This window comes from Camarhynchus parvulus, chromosome 6 (genome assembly GCF_901933205.1).
Source record: "Camarhynchus parvulus chromosome 6, STF_HiC, whole genome shotgun sequence".
In the NCBI taxonomy this organism is placed as follows: Eukaryota; Metazoa; Chordata; class Aves; order Passeriformes; family Thraupidae; genus Camarhynchus; species Camarhynchus parvulus.
Genome location: NC_044576.1, coordinates 27,100,653 through 27,121,230, shown reverse-complemented (window position 1 = coordinate 27,121,230; position 20,578 = coordinate 27,100,653). Strand labels below are relative to the sequence as shown.

At 37.9% G+C, this 20,578-nt stretch overlaps 1 protein-coding gene across 1 annotated transcript in view; it reads left to right on the top strand.

Annotated features, from left to right (window-relative positions):
- The window catches only part of NRAP (nebulin related anchoring protein), a 46,958-nt gene that overhangs the window by 19,266 nt on the left and 7,114 nt on the right, over positions 1-20,578 (top strand). Inside the window, exons 17-34 of the mRNA XM_030950955.1 lie at positions 387-494; positions 1,346-1,447; positions 1,959-2,156; positions 2,378-2,482; positions 4,742-4,840; positions 5,826-5,930; positions 6,378-6,485; positions 7,099-7,410; positions 8,448-8,552; positions 10,629-10,727; positions 12,542-12,646; positions 13,034-13,141; positions 13,573-13,686; positions 14,985-15,182; positions 16,620-16,724; positions 17,751-17,849; positions 18,674-18,778; positions 19,145-19,252. Coding sequence (XP_030806815.1) covers positions 387-494; positions 1,346-1,447; positions 1,959-2,156; positions 2,378-2,482; positions 4,742-4,840; positions 5,826-5,930; positions 6,378-6,485; positions 7,099-7,410; positions 8,448-8,552; positions 10,629-10,727; positions 12,542-12,646; positions 13,034-13,141; positions 13,573-13,686; positions 14,985-15,182; positions 16,620-16,724; positions 17,751-17,849; positions 18,674-18,778; positions 19,145-19,252 — 2,283 coding nt within the window. The remainder of the gene's footprint in view (positions 1-386; positions 495-1,345; positions 1,448-1,958; positions 2,157-2,377; positions 2,483-4,741; positions 4,841-5,825; positions 5,931-6,377; positions 6,486-7,098; positions 7,411-8,447; positions 8,553-10,628; positions 10,728-12,541; positions 12,647-13,033; positions 13,142-13,572; positions 13,687-14,984; positions 15,183-16,619; positions 16,725-17,750; positions 17,850-18,673; positions 18,779-19,144; positions 19,253-20,578) is intronic.

Genomic DNA, 20,578 nt, shown 5'->3' with positions numbered 1-20,578 from the left:
TAAATGCTTCCAGAAAGTGTGTCATCATCTTTACAGTAATGTCAGTCTATTATCAGCATCATGAATGCCAGTATCTATACTATTTTCATAGGTAGACATAATCAGAGGCAATTTTGAAAAACCCTCCCTCCTCCATATCTGTCTGAAATTGAGAATTATTGCTGGATGTTCTGGGACATTAAGTGCACGTGAACTCCAAGAATAAAATTTTGACTCAATCCTAGACAATTAATATGCTCAAAATGACAATGAACTGTGACTTAAGAAGGTCCCAGTTTGTGGACTGAGCATATTTATGCTTCTGTTTTTCTCTGAGTCATTTCCATGTTTGTTTGAAAATCCTGTGTGTTTGTGTTAGTGACATGTTGCTGTTTTTCCTTTCTCAGGTTAAGTACAAAGAAGGCTGGGAGAAGAGTAAGGGCCAGGGCTTTGAAATGAAACTGGATTCTCTGCCTTTGCTTGCTGCCAAAGCTTCAAGGGATCTTGCCAGTGATGTATGTTACATTTAGTTACCTGGGAATTATTCTTTAAGTTTTTCTTATTCTTTATTCTTTATCTATAAGTAGCTATAGCACAGGGAAATAAAGCATAGCTCACTTCATCTGGATTTTTAAATCCTGCATTTGGCTGTCCATCTTTCTCAATGGCTAATGAGCAGTTGGAAACTTTCTCAGATTCTGCTGGGAAATTTCACTCTCCAAAAAAATTTTTTTTTTTTAAATCATGTGTACAGAGTGAAGCAAAATTTACATAATAAACCCATAGTGAAATTCAGTGTTTTGAATTGTTTATGATCTCAAAAATAGTATTATCATCTACTACAAAGGGAATGCATATTTCTTTAGTCTGCTTCCTTAACATAAACACATGTATATAAAAAAAAAAGCCAAACAAAAGCTTTCTAAACAGCTTATATCAAGATTTTTCACCCATAGAGAGGCAGAAAAGGGAGATAGGTTTCCTGCAGCTGAAAAATGTTCAGCAGTGGTGGAGATTCTAAAACCCCACCTCATTAAAAAAATCAAGTCTTGAATTCCTTGCTTGGATTGATTTCTTATTTTTGCCTCTAAGAGCCAAATAATTTAGCTAATCAGAAGAATTAAAGTTTATAAGCATGTTCACCTCAGAGGGCTGAGCCTCAAGGAATGAGGTTAAAGACATCATAAATGACACTGATGTTACATCTTTGGAATTTCTGAGAAAATCTGGGAAATTTGAAGTGACAATGAGAGAATCAGACTAAGCTCTTCTAAATTTTGACCATTCAAATCACCAGTGAAAAAGTATTGCTTATTTCATGGGTAATTGGAAATATTCTTAGATTTATGCTGGGTTTTTTTGACAGATTAAATATAAAGAAGAATATGAAAAAACAAAAGGAAAAGCAACGGAAACTAAGGATTCAAGACTTTTGCACTCTCTGAAGGTGGCCAAGATGAGTAGTGAGGTAAATGATTTCTTTTACTCAAAAGGTGTTTTTCATAATAATAAAACTTTCACCAACACTGTGCAATCTACCATTGTTACTGCTCTCACTGTAAGAAATTCTTGGAAGCATTTAACAAAATTGGTTTCCTTCACCATCTGTTAATCTGCAATGATTGCACAGCAGGGGATTTTGGGCAATGGTACCTTATTTTGGGGCAGGAAAATAACATCCAGTTAAAACCTCAATATGAATGAAATATCATCATATTAAAACCTCAATATAAACACTTCTACATAGAACTTTCAAGACTGTAAGGCTATGTTTAAAAGTAAGATTTACTACAATAGAGAAAATGTCTCTAGAATTTAGAAAATTTACCCTGGCATCTGTTTTGTCCCTCCTAGGACCTGATCTCTACATGTGTTTGGGGTTTTTTTGCCTAATCTGCATAAGGACCAAACAAGAGAGGTGGCTTGAGATAGCGTTGTAATATCTGATAGAGACAATCTATTTTCACTCCTGTGTCTAGATTGCCTACAAAAAAGGTTTTGAGGAGAGCAAGGCCCATTTCCATCTGCCCATGGACATGATAAACCTGAGGCATGCCAAGAAGGCTCAGGCACTAGCCAGTGACTTGGATTACAGAACGAGACTCCATGAGTACACTGTGCTTCCAGAAGATATGAAGACCAAGTGGGCAAAGAAGGCCTATGATCTCCAGAGTGATGTAAGATGATGTACACCCAGCTTAACTGTTAAAAACAGCACAAGAGTTTATAACTTTTCCCATTTGATGTTAATTCTTGTTTCGTATGAGCACTGTCTGATTGTACTGTGGCTTTTAAAAATGTCTTTGCAATGGCTTTGAAACTGGAACGGGTGCACATGTTCACTTGCAAACATTATTCTCATGTTGTCTGTGCCAATAAATGTAATTTTCCTCTGCAGCTCCAATATAGGGCAGATCTGACATGGATGAAAGGAGCTGGATGTATCACAGAAGGAAGTCTTAATATCCAGCAAGCCAAAAAGGCAGGAGATTTAGTCAGTGAGGTAAGCAAAGTTCTCAGGCTTCTGTGTGTTGTTTGTTCAAAGGTTCATGCACACTTATTCTGTTACATTATGTGGAATAAGTACGGATTCCTAACAAGGAATATCTCAGAAATGGAAAAACTGATGGACATAATTTAGTTTAAAAGATCCTGGGTTAGAGATTAAAATGACATTTTCCCTTTATATAATTATCAAACTAATCTGTGAGGTAGAAATTCCTGTATTTGTGGTTCCACTTCTTTTCATTCTCCTGTCCATGTTGCAGATCAGCATTGAATTTCCATTGAGTTTCATGTGCTGCATGAAGTACAAAGAGGCTTTAAGGACCAGTATTGAAAAATTAGATATTTGTTAGCCATAGTTGAAAATTTCCTTGGTCCTTGGCAAGTAGGAAATGCTGGGACTTTACTGGCAGCTTCAGCTTTTCGTGCTTTTCATTGCTTTTGCTTTATTAACTCATGGCTTTGCACTGCCATTAACCTTATGGAAGTAAACTTCCTCAGCTTCTTAGCTATGGTTGAGCAGTCTCACTAGTGCTAGAAAAACTAGAGAACATAAAGAAGAATACATTAGGGGAAGTTTGACAAGAAGGATAAAATCCCACTCAGTTCTGGAAGGAGGAGCAGAAGCCAGTTAGTTACTGGCGATCACACTCTCTGACACCCTGGGTCTCTGACATGCTCTCACTACTCCTACAAGGGGAAAAAATACATCTTAGAAACAAAAGAAGAGCAGCAACTTCAGATCTGGTGTCTTGCTACTGACATCTGCTTCTGGGGTGTGCTGAAGTAGTAATTACTTCCACAAATATTTAATCCATAATGATCTGCCTTTTCCTTCCAGTGCTGTGCAAGGCCACGAGACGGCTGCCAGTCACCTGAACTGGAGACTGGTGGATATTATTTTAGAGATCTCTACTGCCATACAAAGCCTGGTGTTTTGTCATTTCTTTGCAGGATGTCACTACATTGTGTTCCATGCAAGGTGACAAAACACACTGTTTTTAATCTGCCGCCCTCCCTTCCAGGTTTCTAAAATAAAGCGATGAGCACCTCTTTGAAGTGCTGCATGCTTTTTTAACTTCTATTTTGTGTTCCCCTGGCAGAGACACAGTGCAAACTGATCTGTTCACCCATCAGTTCAAACAGAAGAATTTCTCTCCTGAAATGCCAGATAATGAAAAAAATGCATTTACACCCTTTCTAGGTGGAATGCCCCACTTCATGACTGAACTGGTAGAATAAGAATTCAATTAGAGGATACAACTTCTTTGCTTGGTCTCCCCTGTCACACTGTGGTCTTGAAACAGAGTCCTGCATTTCCTTGTACTATCTGAAGGAAAGAAAGGATGCTTAGATTGCTCTCAAATGAGTGGTGCAAAAGGTTGAGGCAAAGACATCGATTTAAAACAGGCCTGTTCTAAAGCCTTATGAAGTCAATTAAAGTTTTCTATTCACTTCAGTGTTTCAGATGTAAAACAAAATGCAAAATGGAATGAAACTATGGACAGTCTTACAGTCCAAACTAAAAATATTAGTCTCTATGCACATTTGTCCATTCAATTGATTTTATATAAATACTGGCACCAGAGGATGAATAAAGAATATTATTTTTTCCCATATCTGAGACTTGAGCCTTGTGGAGAACTCTCATAGCTGTTCATCCCAGAAAGGCTTGACTGCAATGTCTGTGCCTAACTCTGCTTTGAAAAGAGGAAGATTTTGAGAGGATGGGGAAAATTTTGAATTCAAGTTACTTTCAGGACTCTGAAATAGCTCGCTCTAATTTAATTATCATCTTAATAATTTAAAAATATCTCAGCAACATATGTTCAGTGGTTTGAACCACCCATGCGTGTGCTTGAGAAGTTTCTTGTAAGGGAATGAGATAGTAACACTGACTGTGTGGCTAATCAGCTCTCTTGGATGCTGACTTAAGTCATGCCCAGGTTGAACACCACTCACTGGTTGGTGTGCAACCTAGGTCCTGTAAGATATGTAGTCAGCACATCTGGCACCAAAGGTATCCATGCCTGCAGTGTCAGCAGCAGTGCATTTGGCACACACTTGTGCACTGCCCTCCTCACCTCAAGATACCAGCAGTGGGTAGTACTTGGAAGCTTACCTTGTGTAAAGCTGTCTTGGGAATTTACAGGACACTTCTGGCTCTATCACTCATGTATTTTTTAAAAGTGATACATTTCTAGGGGAGGGCAAGTACTGTAGAAAATTTTGTGTAACTTGCTTTAATTTGCTGCAGAAAAAGTACAGGCAGAAGGCTGATGCTCTGAAGTTCACCAGTGTGGCTGACAGTTCTCAGATCAAGCACGCCAAGAAAAGCCAGGAACTTCAAAGTGATGTGAGTCCTTGACTGGATTTGTCTCTTTGTAAGCAGCTTAGGCATAATGTGGTCATTCCTGACACATGTACACCAGTGTGATGGTAAGAGAGCCCCCAGTCATGAAGCCTTTCAATATATAAAGTTTCTTCAGATTAATTCTAAGGGGTTTTATTTGTTTATTTGATTAATTCTCTCCTTGAATTCTTTGAACTAGAACAACAGCAACAAAAATCAAGCACCGTTGGGAATCTCTTGTGTGCTTATCTCTTGTGTGCTGAAAACAAAATAGTAACCATAGATTTCGAGCTTTATAGTAGGGACTTCTTTTTCTGTGGGATGTAAGAAATGTAATACTTTGTGAATGGGGCATATTTTCATAGTGTTCACCAGCTCCTCCAAGAACTTCATGGGCTAAAACAGAGCAGTTCATTTCTCTGCTGTCGTAGCCCTGGGATATAAAATGGGGATGATTTCTACTCAAAACATAAAAGATCCTTGATGTTTTCATTCAAAGTTGTAATGTTAGTCCTCACTGGAGTATTGTGTCAGCAATTACATTTAGGTTACAAACATTCTCTGCAGATTCAATTGCTAGTGTTCTTCATTTCATGCCTAGAATTCTCTGTTTCTGTGTCCTATTAACAAAAAGTAGCTGCAGTTTAACACTGGATGAAATATGTTTTGCATGCATTTTGTATAGAATATGAATTGCTGTCAGCTTTATAGCTAGATAAGTAGCTAACTTTGGAAAATAAAGTATCCTGATATATGTGCTGTTTCACAGCTTCCTTGAAATCTAACTGTGAGTAGTTTAGTCAACCTGACTCTGTAGGTCAGTTTTTAACTCTATATTTAACAGAAAAGTTCAAGATGCTAAAGAATAACTTTCCCAAATCAGTTAACCCTTACAAATCCTTGGATATTTGGGGTGTTTTAACCACTATTCCTTCAACATTAAATGTGGAGTACTGCTTGTTGACTCTGCTTTGCTTGCTGTGGACAGGTTGCCTACAGGTCAGGGAAAGAGCAGTTTCTTCATCAGTACACCATCAGCAAAGATGACCCTGTCTTCATGCTGGCCAAAGCAAACGCTGCCAATATCAGTGAGGTACTGTGTGATTCCCTCACTCTTGTGAATAGCTACAGCTGCTGTGAAATCATTGTTCTGTATGTAAAAGTTAGGTTCTTTCTCAGAGAAGGTCCTCATGTTTTAGATATAAAATCTTGAAATTTAATTCCATGCTCCTAATAAATAGTGGTCACATCTGCTGTTCTGAAGACTTGCCACTTCTAGAGTTTGAAGCTGTGCATTTTTCACATGTTTCCAGGCGAGTGGCATACTGACAGTTTCACTGGAACCAGTGAGATTTTGGGATTGCAGTATCCACAGTTACAGGATTTTTAAGGGAAGACACCAGGTTCTGATCTGTACCCATACTGTTTCTGGGCATGGAGTGCAGGAGGGACTCATTACTTGAGAGCTTTCACTGTGACTATAGAAGAAATAGAAAGGATTGATAATAATAAAGAAACTGTGCTGTTGTCATCTCTTTAGAAACTCTACAGGAGTAGCTGGGAGAAGCAGAAGGAAAAAGGATTTGTGCTCCGTTTGGATGCTTTGTCATTCTTGACAGCTAAGGCAAAGAGGGATCTGGCAAGTGATGTGAGTATGGTCTCCATCAGCCTCCTTTTTCTCAGGACAGCTGACAGTCCAGGTTGCTGCTAGTGTTGGGGATGTGTCACATATGTCTCAGTGCCCTGAGCCACCCTCACTCGATTCATGCTAAGGAGTGCTGGAGGAGTTGTCTGGGTGATTGGCATTCTGTAATTAGTCAGAAGGGTTGCTCTGAGCAATTCAGAGCTTTTCCCCACATGCTGACTGTGTTTTCCTATTCTCATTTTGACCCGAGGGTGAATTTTTAGAACTCAAAATGAAGTGGAAATCTCCTGTGAAACATCATAACTTAATACATCTCTGCCTGGCCAGAAAATTCCTGAAAGAACCTTCTGACCTCCATGCCCGAAGAATGTTGTTTTTCCTAGAGAGAACCAAAAAGAAAATATTTCTTACAGGTTTTTGTGAATATTTTATTATCAAGAAAGGGCTTATTCTTTAGAGACACTAATTTCTAAGACATTCCAGTTATCTTTTGCAAATGATCTTTTTTCTTGCTTGTATTGACCCAGCATGCCACACCACTGACAGACCGTTGCTTTACTCTCAGTCAGTTTGGCAGCTTAAATCATTAACTCTTGGTCTGTTTTCTTCTTCACAGGTTAAATATAAGGAGGGTTATGAGAAGATGAAGGGTAAGCTCATTGGAGTAAAAGCTGTGGAGGAAGATTCACAGATGGCTCATTCCCTGCAGATGTCAAAGTTGCAGAGTGATCTGGAGTACAAGAAGGCCTTTGAGGGCACCAAGAGCCAGTTCCAGATCCCCATGGATATGGTTAACCTTGTTCATGCCAAAAAGGCTCAGAATCTGGCCACAGATATAGGATACAAGACCTCTCTCCATCAGTACACAGCCCTGCCTACTGACAGGAAAGTGGCATGGGCCAAGTGGGCCTACGGATTGCAAAGTGATGTAAGTCCAGAGCTTCACCTGTTTCAGCCCTCTCTCACCCTGCCCACTCTCAGCCCCACTTAGGGCTGACTTTCTTCAGATGTTTATGTTTGTAATGCCATGACATCTTTATGCACCTAATTTTTCAGCTATTAAACAGTAAATATTGACAGTAAATATTAACCACTTATTTCCTCAAGAGGTATATTTAAGTTATGCAGTGTTTCTGAGGAGGGTTATAACTCTGTTTATGAGCATGGCTTCTTCAAAGCCTATTTCAAATGCCAATAAAACACTAGGATTCCTATATGATGTACATTTATTTTTGTTTCCTAATGTGCAGGGAGGTTAAATAATGTATGGTGATAAAATCGGTGATAAAATTCCATATGGAGACCACATGTAACCATCAGATGAACTGTCTGATACTGTAAACAGTTAAGTTAAACTTTCCATTCTGAGGCTGTAAGTCAGAACTTTTCAAGGAGACTGAGACAGAAATGTGTACGGGCCTTGGAGGTATGGCTGCTGAAACCTTTGTGACATCCTTGAGAAACCTGACTTACAGCCAAGCATTTGAAATGCAGTACTGTTGGTAGGAGAGATTTTGTGAGGAAAGTGAGAATTACTCCTGTGCTCTTCCTTAATAACACATGGAAAAACAAACCAACCAAAGTGCTTTCTCTCCAGTAAAACAAAAGGGTATGCTTTGGGAAATGCTAAGTGTAATTTTCTTTTTATTGCAAGTCACGGATGATCTTTTAAAGAGTGCTCCATATGCAATAAAACTGAAGTTAGAGTAAAAATTGCAAACAACAGTAAGGTGTAGACCACTTTTAAAAATTACCTTGCAAGGCATATTGCACAAGTGCTGGTGAGTCCTTATACTTCTTTTTTATTCTGTATATTTTTTTGCTTTCCTTGCAACTGTGCAATAGCGAATAAAACAAAAGCAGGCGCTAATTTGACTTCATTGTTGTTCTGGAGATGTCTAAATCCTTTAATGGCATTTTAAGTGTATGAACACCAACAATAGGACATTTTCTTTTCTTTGTCAGAACCGATACAGAGCAGATCTGAACTGGATGAAAGGAGCTGGATGGATAGCCACTGGGTCATTAAATGTGGAACAGGCTAAGAAGGCAGGAGAACTCATTAGTGAGGTGAGATTTCATGACAGCATGTAACAGAATTTGCTGCATAATGTGTGCAAAATGTCTGTATAAAATTAAAATAATTTCCACTCAAAGGGGAAAGAAAAAGGCATACCACATGAAAGCCCTCAAAACCAGGGATAGGACTGGTAATTAGAGGGAAATCAGATACCAAACACATGCCAGTAGGAGTCCATATAGCCTTTGCAAAAACAAAGTAGGTGACAAATGATATTATGAATAATAATGGCAATCAAACAGTGCTCAATTGCTACCCACTAGCCTACCTTTTTAATGAACCAAAACAGCAGAGATGATGAAAAGATGGAGCCATTGGACCCAGAACCTCTCTTTGTAACAGATACACGTTTCCTTCTTGCTCATTTTTCATATATATTCATTGAAATTCATATAGATATCTCTGTCTGTAGTTATCTATCAGCCCAAGTAGTTTTCAACCTTATTTCTCCCTATAGCCAATATCACTTACAGGAGAAGTCAGACTCTAGAATATTTTGTGCCTGTCCCCTGAGGCCTTCAAATGAAGTTCTGGTGGAAATGGTTAAAAGGTTCATAGTATTCTGTTTCTGTTATTTCAGAGATAGTCCTGATGGCCAAATCTATTACTGTAAGAGATTGAATCCTGTGATTTTTCAGTAACTATGATGCAGGAATCATGTGTCCATTCAGTCTGTGGTGTCTCAGAAAAATAGTCATCCCTTCACAACCGGCTGATTGCTAACACTATTTTATTTCCCCCCATGTAATCATCCATTGTGAAGAAGGATGATTTTTTAGACACAATACACGAGATCCTCAGCTAGTGTCAAGCAAGGTAGCTCTATAAATGTTGCTACAGTAATGCCAGCTGGATGAGTAACTGAATTCCATTTGGGTATTCCATTTGGGTGTTTCAGTGTGAAAACTGCTGAGCAGAAATTTGACCCCCTAGGCTGCTCAGCTCAACCTTTTTGTGAGTACTAAGTAATGTTAGGTTGCTATGAGCCTTGTCCTTTCTAACATATAGTGACCAGTCCTTCTAATCCTGATAAAAAAAACCAATTTCCAGGATATAATCTCCAGCAATTTTTTGCAGAGATGTTCTGGTCAACTCTGCTTTGTCTCCAAATTTGATTAAGACAAGGCATAAAACACTTTTGTTCCCTGTTAAACTCAGTAAGATTGCTCAGTTTTAAGATATTACTTTTGGAAACCAAAACATTACTTACAAGTTTATAATACTTTAAAGTATTTGTGTGTTTTACATTGGCATTTTTAGTCTTTGAAGGGTCAAGATGTTACTTCAAATAAAGTAAAAATACTTCTGTGGGTCACAGCTCACTTTAAAAAAATTACAAACCATGAGTTTATCTCATGCATTTGGAAAATTTAGTATGTGCTATTTGGGGAAGTGATAAAGGTATGGATTGATGGATTTAAGACAACTCCTGCAGGAAGGGAAGCTTTTAGTGACCTGGCCAAATGGAAAACCTGCCATTTTTCCACTGAACTGCCTACACCTTAATTATGTATATATAACAAGACTAAGAAACTCTCAGAAGCTACTATGAGTTCTTAACAGTGAACAAAATTATATCATTATCTAGAAGATATACCACAACAATTAGATACTGTGTCAACCACTGCACAGATTTGCTGCAGGTTTAAGGAGGTAACCTAAACCCCTAACCAATAAGTTAAATAGTTGCTATTATTAACATATTACAATTGTCTATCATTTCTTGCTTAAAGGAACTGGAAATTAAAAATACAATTGGTCATAGTCTATTTGAAGTAATGTAGAAAAGATTTTAAAATCCTGAGTTCTGGAGTATTTAGGCAAGCAGAACCTGATTTTGAAATATTTTTCTTATATTTAAGGATTAATATTAATTGGCAAAAGGTTATTGTTGAATTGAAACAAATATTAATCTGAAAGTACCTAGGACATAAAGATGAGGAAAGAGGAATAATAATTATGTTCACAAATTCACTCTAATCTCCAGCAACCTATGATTTTTCTCTTTCAAATAGCATGAAAGAGCAGCACAAAATTCACAGCTTTGATCTTTTTCTGCTCAACAGAAGAAGTACCGTCAGCATCCATATGCTTTGAAGTTTACCAGTATTAAAGACACTCCTGAGATGATCCAGGCTAGAATTAGTTATAACCAGGCTGTGGATGTAAGTTATAATGTATATACATTATGATTATAAGAGTGGTATCCTCTTTGAACGACCTGATTGAAGCACTGGCTTTCTCTCTCTTTCTTTCTCTGAGATTATCCTTTGGAACCATGAAACTTCTGTATTCTGGTGTGGTGCATCCCACAAAGAGCACGTTTCTAACTTGGATTGGGAAGACATCCCCCAGAAGTGAATGGGACTTTCATACAGAAAGCACTTTCTGTCCCATTTATCTTTAGAAATGAAATTTAGGAGTAAGATTGATCTTTGACCTTTAAAGAATTTTGGCCTTCTGATATTCATTAAGGAAGAACATGTTTGGGGTTCTTTCCCTTTTTCAGACAGATCTTTCAAATTTCAGTTTCTGCATATTCTTTGGAAACAAAACGCAAGGCAGCATGACAAGGAAGGAAAAATAAATTATTTCAAGCTGTCATCCTGCTGAGAGAGAAATCCAGGAGGGGAAACCTTAAAGGGAAGAATTGAGGCTGTTTGGTGTTTAAACATGTTTATTTTTAATAGAAGAGCGATTTAAAAATATTGTAGACTTAACTGGGATAATACAGAAGTGAATAATAAGCAAAAGTCACTCAAAAAAGACAAGTTTCAAACATGAGAGGGTGTTTTATTTTGAAAATAGATATTTTTAATGTGAAGGAGAAGATGAAAGACTTTGTGTAAAACACATGCTATTGTAATACTTTTGGTGTCTGTGCCTTTGGTTTAATTAATAAGATCCAAAAGGCTTACATCTCAGGCAGGATAAATATAAGTAATTTTGTTTCACTGAGCCACAGTCAAAATCAATCTGGTGCTCTACTTCTTCACACATGGAGTTCTCATTAATTTTCCTCTTATGGAGCTGCAATACAAGAGGGCCCAGCTGCTAAAAAAGTGTCAGACAGGTGAAATGGAGGAGTCCATTCTAATGCAGAGAGTCTTGAACCCTTCTGCAGAAATAATAGCCAGGGAAAGGCAAGTCAGGTGCTGCAGACATGGGTCAGATCTGAGGCCAAGGAAAGAAAAGTGTCTGTCTGTACCCCTCTGAAAGTTATGATGTCAATGAAAGAAAAAAACTGGGCTAGCAAAGAAAAGTAATATGAGAAGGAGAAATCTGCATAGCCATTGTAGGGGAAGTTCCAGTTCCAGTTAATTGCATAGAACTCCTCTTACTTGTCTGCAGACCTCTGAAAGTTATCTGGTCCAGGGCCAGCTCTGTGCTCTTCCTCCAAGGGTTGATGAGAGTGGCGCACAGACACCTCTTCTGTGGTGGGATAAATCACCCTCTGAGGTGTTGCAATGTCTTCCCATTGACTATTGAGCACCCCTTTGCAACTAACTCTGGAGATAAATTCGGAGTAATTGCAGAGATAATTACCATCCCATTTATCTGCTAAAATTGAACACCTTGGAGAGGTGTTTGGGGGTCTTCAACTCCCTGTATTTCTGTGGAATTTCAAAGTGTTAGGGGGCTGCACACCCTTAATCACTGCTGTTTATTTTTCTTCTCCCCACCCACATGTTAGAAGTTTTATCAAATTAATATTCAAATATCTGAATTTTCATATACATTGATTTACACACTCAAAACTTCAAGGAGCTCCTCTCTAGCATACTCTAGCTGATAAGCGTATCAGATCCCAAAGGTTTTTGAATCCATTTTGACTGATACAATTACCTGTGTTTATTAATGCCTCTGCTGCTTTTCTGTAGTGTTTGCTTTCCATAAACTTAATTGTTAATGTTTTTGTTTGAACTAATGATTGAACATGTAGAGAGTACTTGCTACTGAAATTCATCTCTGTTTGCAGAGGCTGTACAAGGAGCATGGAGAGAGTATAAAGCATCAGTATACACCAACAACAGATCTTCCTGAAATCCTGCAGGCCAAATTAAATGCTATGAATATCAGTGAGGTATAAACCTTACCTTTAATATATTAAAGAAAAGTGGAAATGTTGATAGTGCTTCACTGTTTGTCCTAAAAAGGAAATTATACTAGATTTCTTTCATTTCCCCCACATATGATCATTCTATGGTCTAAATATTTCTGAAGTAATGTGGGAAATCAAACTTATCCAACTTCACCTACATTAGAAAGATTAAGAATGATCAAATAAATAGTCTTTTCCAATGGACATTTGCAAATAATTCCTGTTGTGCATTGATAGTTTCATTTGTGTTTGCCCTCTGCATTAGAATAGAATGAAACTCATCTGGTAATATTTCTAGGGTCTCAATAATGCTGCAATGTCAACCCTCTGAACAGCAACTACTCTTTATTTTTGTTCCACATTTCCTAGACTCGTTACAAGGAGTCCTGGAGAAGGATGAGAGACGGTGGCTATCAGCTGAAACTGGATGCCATCCCCTTCCAGGCAGCAAAGACTTCGGGTGAAATCATAAGTGATGTACGTGAACCTGCTGCTGATGCTGTCCAGTAGGACATATCAGTCACTCCAGACTGCATCTGCTCTGCTGAGTGACTTTTCATGGGAACGGCATGTCCTGCCAGCTCTGCGCCTGGGAGACATCTGGCCTTGGACTAGTTAGTGATGCTTTTGGAGGCGCAGCCACAGTGAGATGTTGTTGGTAAATAAGCAAAGGCAGGTTTGTGAAAGCAAAGCTGAGCAGTTTACCTGCTGCAGTGACCACACAGTCACAGTGATTGCAGCTGGGTGAGGTCTTCCTAGAACCCACTAAATCTTTATTCAGATTTATTATCATATTGAATGTTGTCAGAATTTACTATCTTATGAAAGCCCTTTTATTCAGGTATTAACAGCTGGACTAATACTTCTCTTTACTCCTATCCGCATTTCTCTTCTTACTTTCTTTTTAGCACAAATATAAGGAGGCCTTTCAGAAAATGAAAGGGCAGATGGCTGGCTCATGTGGCCTGGATGGTGACATTCATATTGCTCATTCAGTCCGTGCAACATCTCTGCAGAGTGATGTAAGTACAAGGAAGGAGATGGGGGCATTCTTGAATTGGTTTCCTAACTGGGAGTAGTTCCTCAAGGAAGAGCTGTGGACTAGCTGTGGACTAGCCTACTTATTTAAAACTTAGGGCTTTCTGTCCCACTTTCCAGATGTATTACTATAATTGTGATATTCTTGCCATTCTTCTACATTATTTACAGTAGTATTAACAGTAAAAGAAGCCTGTGTTCTAGCACACTTCTCTGCTTCATACCACTGCTGCCTATCACAAATATTTTACTCTGTGAAAGCACACTCAGAAGGAAGTCTAATTGAGAATTAGCACTGGTCTTTGTACAGAAGTAAATGAAATTAGTTATTCAGTATTGATTTTCAATTTATCATTTTTCTGAAAGACCAAAGGATTAATGAACTTATGGAATTTCAAGTTGGAATTTTTGGTTGGGGAATGGTTCCCACCTGATCTTGACATGTGCTAAGAATGACATAATTTGTTGTTTGCTATAAGAATTGTAACTCTTCAGTGCATTTTGAAGACTGGCTTGATCCAGAAAGCAGTGAAATATATGGGAGTGTGTTTATGGTTCTCAGAAGTGCTGGTTTTGTAGTGATGGCAGAGTTAGACAAACAGCTAGTAGAAAGTGTTTGAAGAATTCATCCATCTGTCAGGTTACTGTAAGTTGTTTGTGGACCCCAATAACTCTGGATATTCATTATCCTGATGAACAGCCTGAACATCTCAAATTTGCATTATCTGATTGGGAAATGTCATGTGAGAAAAGTTCTTTGAAGATTTCTGCACCTTTCTTCTCTTGGACAGAGACAAGAAGTGAAAAAAAACCAATCCAGCACTAAATATTAGTCTAGAATTATGAAACTAAACTGGCCAAATCAACAAATATTTTAACCTGAGGGTTTTTTTCTAATTCTAATATAAGTAAGGCTGCTTGCATGTTTTACTCAGGCAGTAGCTGCCTCTTTTTGTGGCACTTTTAAAAAAGGCAGTAAATTAGGACTTCTCTTGCCAGTTTGCTTAATTTTATAGATTCAATGTATCAAGTTTTAACAAATAAATAATCTCAGTTTAATATAATATAGATGGCTACTTTTTGATGAAGTATAGGCTGCCACATATTCTAATTATAATTATTGATCTTTCACAGTAGGGTTAAACAAGTTAGGGAACTTGTTTTAAAAAAGAATAATTTATACTGCAAAATGGAAGAAATATGTGGAACGTCTCTTCTGATCAAAACCTGAATTTTAATTACTTTGCTGTGATATCTATGTGATCTGTTTCTCACTTGATAGGTGAAATATAAGCAAGGTTTTGAGGACACAAAGTCTCAGTTCCACCTGCCTCTGGATATGATGCCCTTGGTGCATGCCAGGAGGGCCCAGTCGCTGGTCAGTGAGCAGGAGTACAGGCAGCTGCTCCACCAGTACACGGCTCTGACCGATGACGTGAGGCTGCGCTGCGCCCAGAACGCCTACAGACTGCAGAGTGAGGTGACTGCAGGGTGTCACTGCGATGTTTCCTGCTGCTTCTGGTGCAAAACAGCTCTGCTCCAGCTTGTGACAGCTGGCAGCAAGTGTTTGGGCAGAGCCGAGGGATAAACAATGGCTGTTCCCCCTTGATTCCATGGAGGAACGAGACGTTTGTCTTATTGTGCAGTGGAATAATGTGCAGTAGAGATACTACTAGAGTATCTAGTAGAAACTAGAGAATAAGGTCTAGTAGAAACTAGAGAAACTAGAGATAAAGTCTAGTAGTCTTTGATGATTGGGTAGAGAAGGGTTTGCAAGTGAGGATGATTGGACAGTTGGTAAAAACACCCTTTTTAATGCAAATCCTTTACCAACTGGTATTTACAACTTGGTTTGGATCTGGGTGAAATTTCGTGTGTACTTTCACAAGAAATACTGAATTTGTAAGACATTTGTAACCTCTGGCCCAAGACACATCCACTATATTTCTAAGGATGAGCTTAACTCCCTATGTAGCCTTGAGTGAAATTAACTAAATAATGCCTTACAAATCTGGAGGCAGAGCCTTGAGCAAAGGGCTTTTCATAGATCACATTGCCCCTGCAGACCTCAGGAGGGGCTGTATCTTAAAAACCTACCTGGCCACAAAATGCCACTATACGTCACCTTAACATATCAGCCAACAGACTTAGAGATGACTGTGTCCAGACTATGTCCAAACAAGTGTAACATCAGATGCCAGTTGTGTTGCCCTAATTTGTGTGAAATGCACATAATCAGAGATTCTGAGGCAGGTTTCCATCCATCCTACTCCCCATCCTTCTCATTATGAAATGAAATAATATTGTAATAATGTATTTATCAGGAACCTATTGGTAACTTTTGAAAAATTAATATTTACAGGGAGTCAGTGCTAGGTTTGGTGGTCTGGAAAATATTTTAATGATATGTGTACTGTGGTTCAGTGCTATTTTTCCTTAGTGCTCCTTGCTTATATTATGACCATTCAGAACTGTTAAAAATCAAGGCTACTTTGTCTGCAGTTTCTCTTACTTAAAAGAGAAAGAAAAAATAATATTTTCTTATGTTTTTATAAACTGGTCTTATTTTATGTATATTTATAAATCAATAATATCTACCTGTGATTTATGTATTATATATGAAGGAAATTCATGTACCTAAAAAAAGTTTTTTCAAGGTTACCAATGGAAGACAGAAGTTGAAGCAGCATTTGGTGTTCATGAGGCTCAGTAGTGCTCAGAATCCTGCATCTGTGCTATAGATCTGCCAGGGCTGTATTCACACAGACACATTAATAAACACAAGATCTTAGGGCAATGTGTACAAACTCTCTGTAGTAGATACTAATTTTAATGGAGTTATTGCATATTTTTGGGTGAATAAATATAGGGCATCTCAAATGCAAACTCTTAATTACTTCTGCTTGGTTTTCCTTAGAATTTATATCGCTCTGACATGAACTTTATGCGAGGCATTGGATGTATTACCCCAGGGGCCCTGGAGATTGAAGGGAAGAAGAAAGCTTCTGAACTCATCAGCGAGGTAACAAAAGAGGGGTTTGATTTCTCCACTACGAACAAGAGTTTGCCAGATGTCTTTCTATTAGACTGGGCTGGCAAAGTGACTCAGTGGATAATGCCAGACTCCCTCCCCTTGCGTTTGATCATTCCACTCGTGTCCTAACTGCAGATGGGTGAACCTGATGGAGTTCCAGGCTTTGCAAACTTTGCTAACTTATTTTGCAAATCTTTTCTCCTGTGTTTCAGACCCAGGAGATATTTATTTTATGTTATTTATTTAGGAATTTAAATGGGCTTTTTCAACTAAAAGTAAAGCTGTGCCTATCTGTAATGAATGCCTTGTATTATTTCTCCAAAATTAGAATGAGCTGTGCAGTGCCCAGAATATTACAGGGTCCTCATCTCTACTCCTGTTTTACAATCAGTCTTCTTTTTCACCTGCTGCTTTTGTGTGCTGTTGTTTTTCTTCCTCTGTAACTGGACTTTTATTTCATCTGTCATGTTCTCTTTGTACAGTCTCTCATAGTTTCAAATCCTGCATCTTTTGCCTGTATTCACATAGATGTGAAATGAGGAAAAGTAGGAGTTTTGTACTAAGGAACAACTACCTACATGCAGTGATCTTGCTGTTGTTTTGTTCACAATTCTGGCATTGGACCACAGGCCGGGTGGAACCTTTTTTTTTCTCACAAAAAATCCCGTGGGTTTGTGCATTTTCTTCTCTCTCTGGACTGGATTGCCTTTGCTTTAATTCCACTACCCTGGGTTAATGACACCAAGGGATGAAATAATCTCGTTACTGTTTTCAGCATATTCAGCACGGCAGCACTTTTCTTTCATGTCTTATTTCTTATTTACTTTTCATTTTCCCTGTGAAACTTGAATGCACCCAACTCAGAATAGCAAAAGGTAAATTAGTCTAAGGATCAATAGACAAACTAGAGTTTAAACACAAGAAGCAGTGGAATTCCACTAGAATTGGAAAAAATCCCTTATCTGACAGGGCAATTTACTTATTCTGCTCATTTTTCTTTGTGTGTGAACTCAGAGTAAATATCGTCAGCAGCCACATTCCTTCAAGTACACATCGGTGACAGACTCTCCTGGCCTCCTTCATGCAAAATTCAGCAATATGATTGCTAATGAGGTAGGCTCTCCTAACGTGAATCAGAAAATATGCTTTTCAAAAGGCAGCAAGCTGGGGATGGAGAACTGGGAAAGAGACAACCCTGTTCTGAAAGCAAAATGCATCAAAAAAAGGGAAAGCATCACTGATTTGTGGTTTTTTTTTTTCATAGTTAGATTGCCTTTTTTTTCCCCAAGCATTTAATACCATTTTCAATTCAATCTCTTTCAAAAATCTCACATAATATCCAAACAACAGAGTCCCATTATCAAGTTTTTTGCATGAAACAGAGACTCAAAAATCAGGACTGTGGGATGTTCTAGAGAGAGCTCATTTGCATAGTATGATCCACTTTTGAGGGCTTCTCAAAGAGCTTTTTCTTTTTTAGAAAAGAATCACTGTTCTAAATTCTGAAAAAAACAAAACAAAACCTATAGAAAAATTATCAAAATCATATATAATAACTTGAAGGAAAAATTCAAGCTAGAAAATATGCCCAGTCTACCAGAAATACTTGCCTTTTTATTTCACACACATTCATGATGCCCTTGACATTCTTAGGTCTACTTTTGCCTTGCTGGGAATATAACAATGCAAGGCTGAGAATGTAGTGGTTTGGCATCATCATATAATTATAAAAATTAGTGTAAGTGTCCTTTATGCCCAGCAAAAGCCCCACACCTTTATGTCCAGAAAAAAACTTCACAATTTCAATTATATCCTCAGCTATTTTCAATGATGGCTGACTACAGTTGTCACAATCATTAACAACTTAAGTACTGCTGTTGTATTATTGAAACGAGAGAGAAAACTAATTTCAGTTGTGTCTTTGATCCCTTTGCTAGCGCCTGTATAAAGCAGCAGGAGAGGACAGTCGGCATCACTACACACCAACACTGGGTCTGCCAGAGTTTACACGGGCAAGAATAAATGCAGCCAACCTCAGTGATGTAAGAATTTGTTCTGTATTTTTCACAACTTATTTCAGATGCAGGATAAATTGTGCAGTGGCAAGGAAGATGAATAAATAGAGGAAACTTGAGGTCTATTCTATTTATGCTTTCCTTGATTTGATTATAATCAAATTAAATCTTCATTAGCATATATACAGTTGTGAGTAAATTAAATCTACATAAAGAATGAGACATGTTTTGTCTGAGTTAGTAGGATTTCCCAAAGATAATTTAAAAAAAAATCCTTTGATTATAAAGAATGAGACTGTAACACAGAATAACAAATGAAAGATGGTTCCTTTGTTTGTTCCTTTGTGCATTTAAAAGTAAAGCAGCAGTCTACATGTGCCTTTCCTACTTTAGGCAAAATACAGAGAATCTTGGCATAATCTACGTGCTCAAGGCTACAAGCTGACAATGGAAGCACTCCCGTTCCAGACTGCCAGGGCCTCCAGAGAAATTGCCAGTGATGTGAGTTGAATGATTCAACCTCCCTTCTTGCCTAATTTCTGTTAACTTCATGTAAAACAATGTCTAAAGCAGATTTTACTGAATTAAAGCAACTCCATAACCATGTGAGACAAGTGTGAGACAGAATATATTACTTATGAATGAGATTCTTTGTGTGAATTAGGAAAAAAAAGAAGAGGAAGAATTGCTGCTAATCGGGAACCAAGCCAGGTTAAACATCTTCCAGTGGGAAATAGCAAATGAATTAAAGTATTTGCAAACAGAAAGAAAAGGGATTCTGCTCTCTTTCAGGCTGTTGGCTCCTCATATCATAAAGTGCCCACTAACTCTGTGCACTCTGTTTAGAGCTGACTTTTGGAACTATTTAGTATTTCCAAATTGAAATGAAGTCAGAAAAAGCTGAGGGTTCTTTGAATCTCCAAAAATCAGGAGTTTCCTGTCTGGTTAGGAAGTAAAAATCAGTACAAATTCCTGTAAATATGTATCCCCTTAACTTCTAAAATAGAAGAAACAAGTAATCTTATCCTTATAAATATCCTATAATTTGGGTTGTTGTATGCAAAACACTCAGACATGGTGGTACCCATTTCTCAGAAAGCCTAAGTTCATCCCTCCTACACAAGATATTTAATAAATTCTAGGAAGATGGAAAAAGTCTTCATTTTATGTAGTACTTAGTTGCATACTTTATCTCTTACATGATAAAATATGAATATATTTCACCCCTGTTTCTTTAATGAAGCAGCCATGTCTAGTTGTAATTTATAATATGTACTTAACCATATTTTGCAGAGTGCTTTTGGTTACAGCTTCAGATCTGCTCTAGAGGGTACAAGTCTGTAATAGAATTACATCCACTTACAACAGATCTGAATTTGGCCCTTCATCTTGGAAGCACTTTATAAACATTAGATGCTGTAATTTAATCCCCACAACTCTCTTGTGTGGTAGATAAGTGTTATTATCCCATTTCAACTACATTATGAACTCTTCAGGGCCCAGGCCTTCCCTTTAAAGTTCTAAGCACCCTGTTGATGCTGTATAAATAAGCATTATCATCATCATCACTATTTCACAGAGAGGATAAATGCAAGATCACAGGGAGAGTCATAGTCCCAGCTAAGATGAGAATGAGGGGTTGCTGGTTCTTATTCTTTCCAGGAAAACTGAATTTACTCTTTAAAATAGCTGGGTGGCATTTGCAAATCTGAAGGCTACAGAGTGCATGGTGTTTTGCTTTTGTATAGATTTCTTTTTCTTCTGTCTTTTGTTTGTTTCTCTCATATTCTCATTCACTATTCTGATGGGAATAGAATTCTTAGAGAG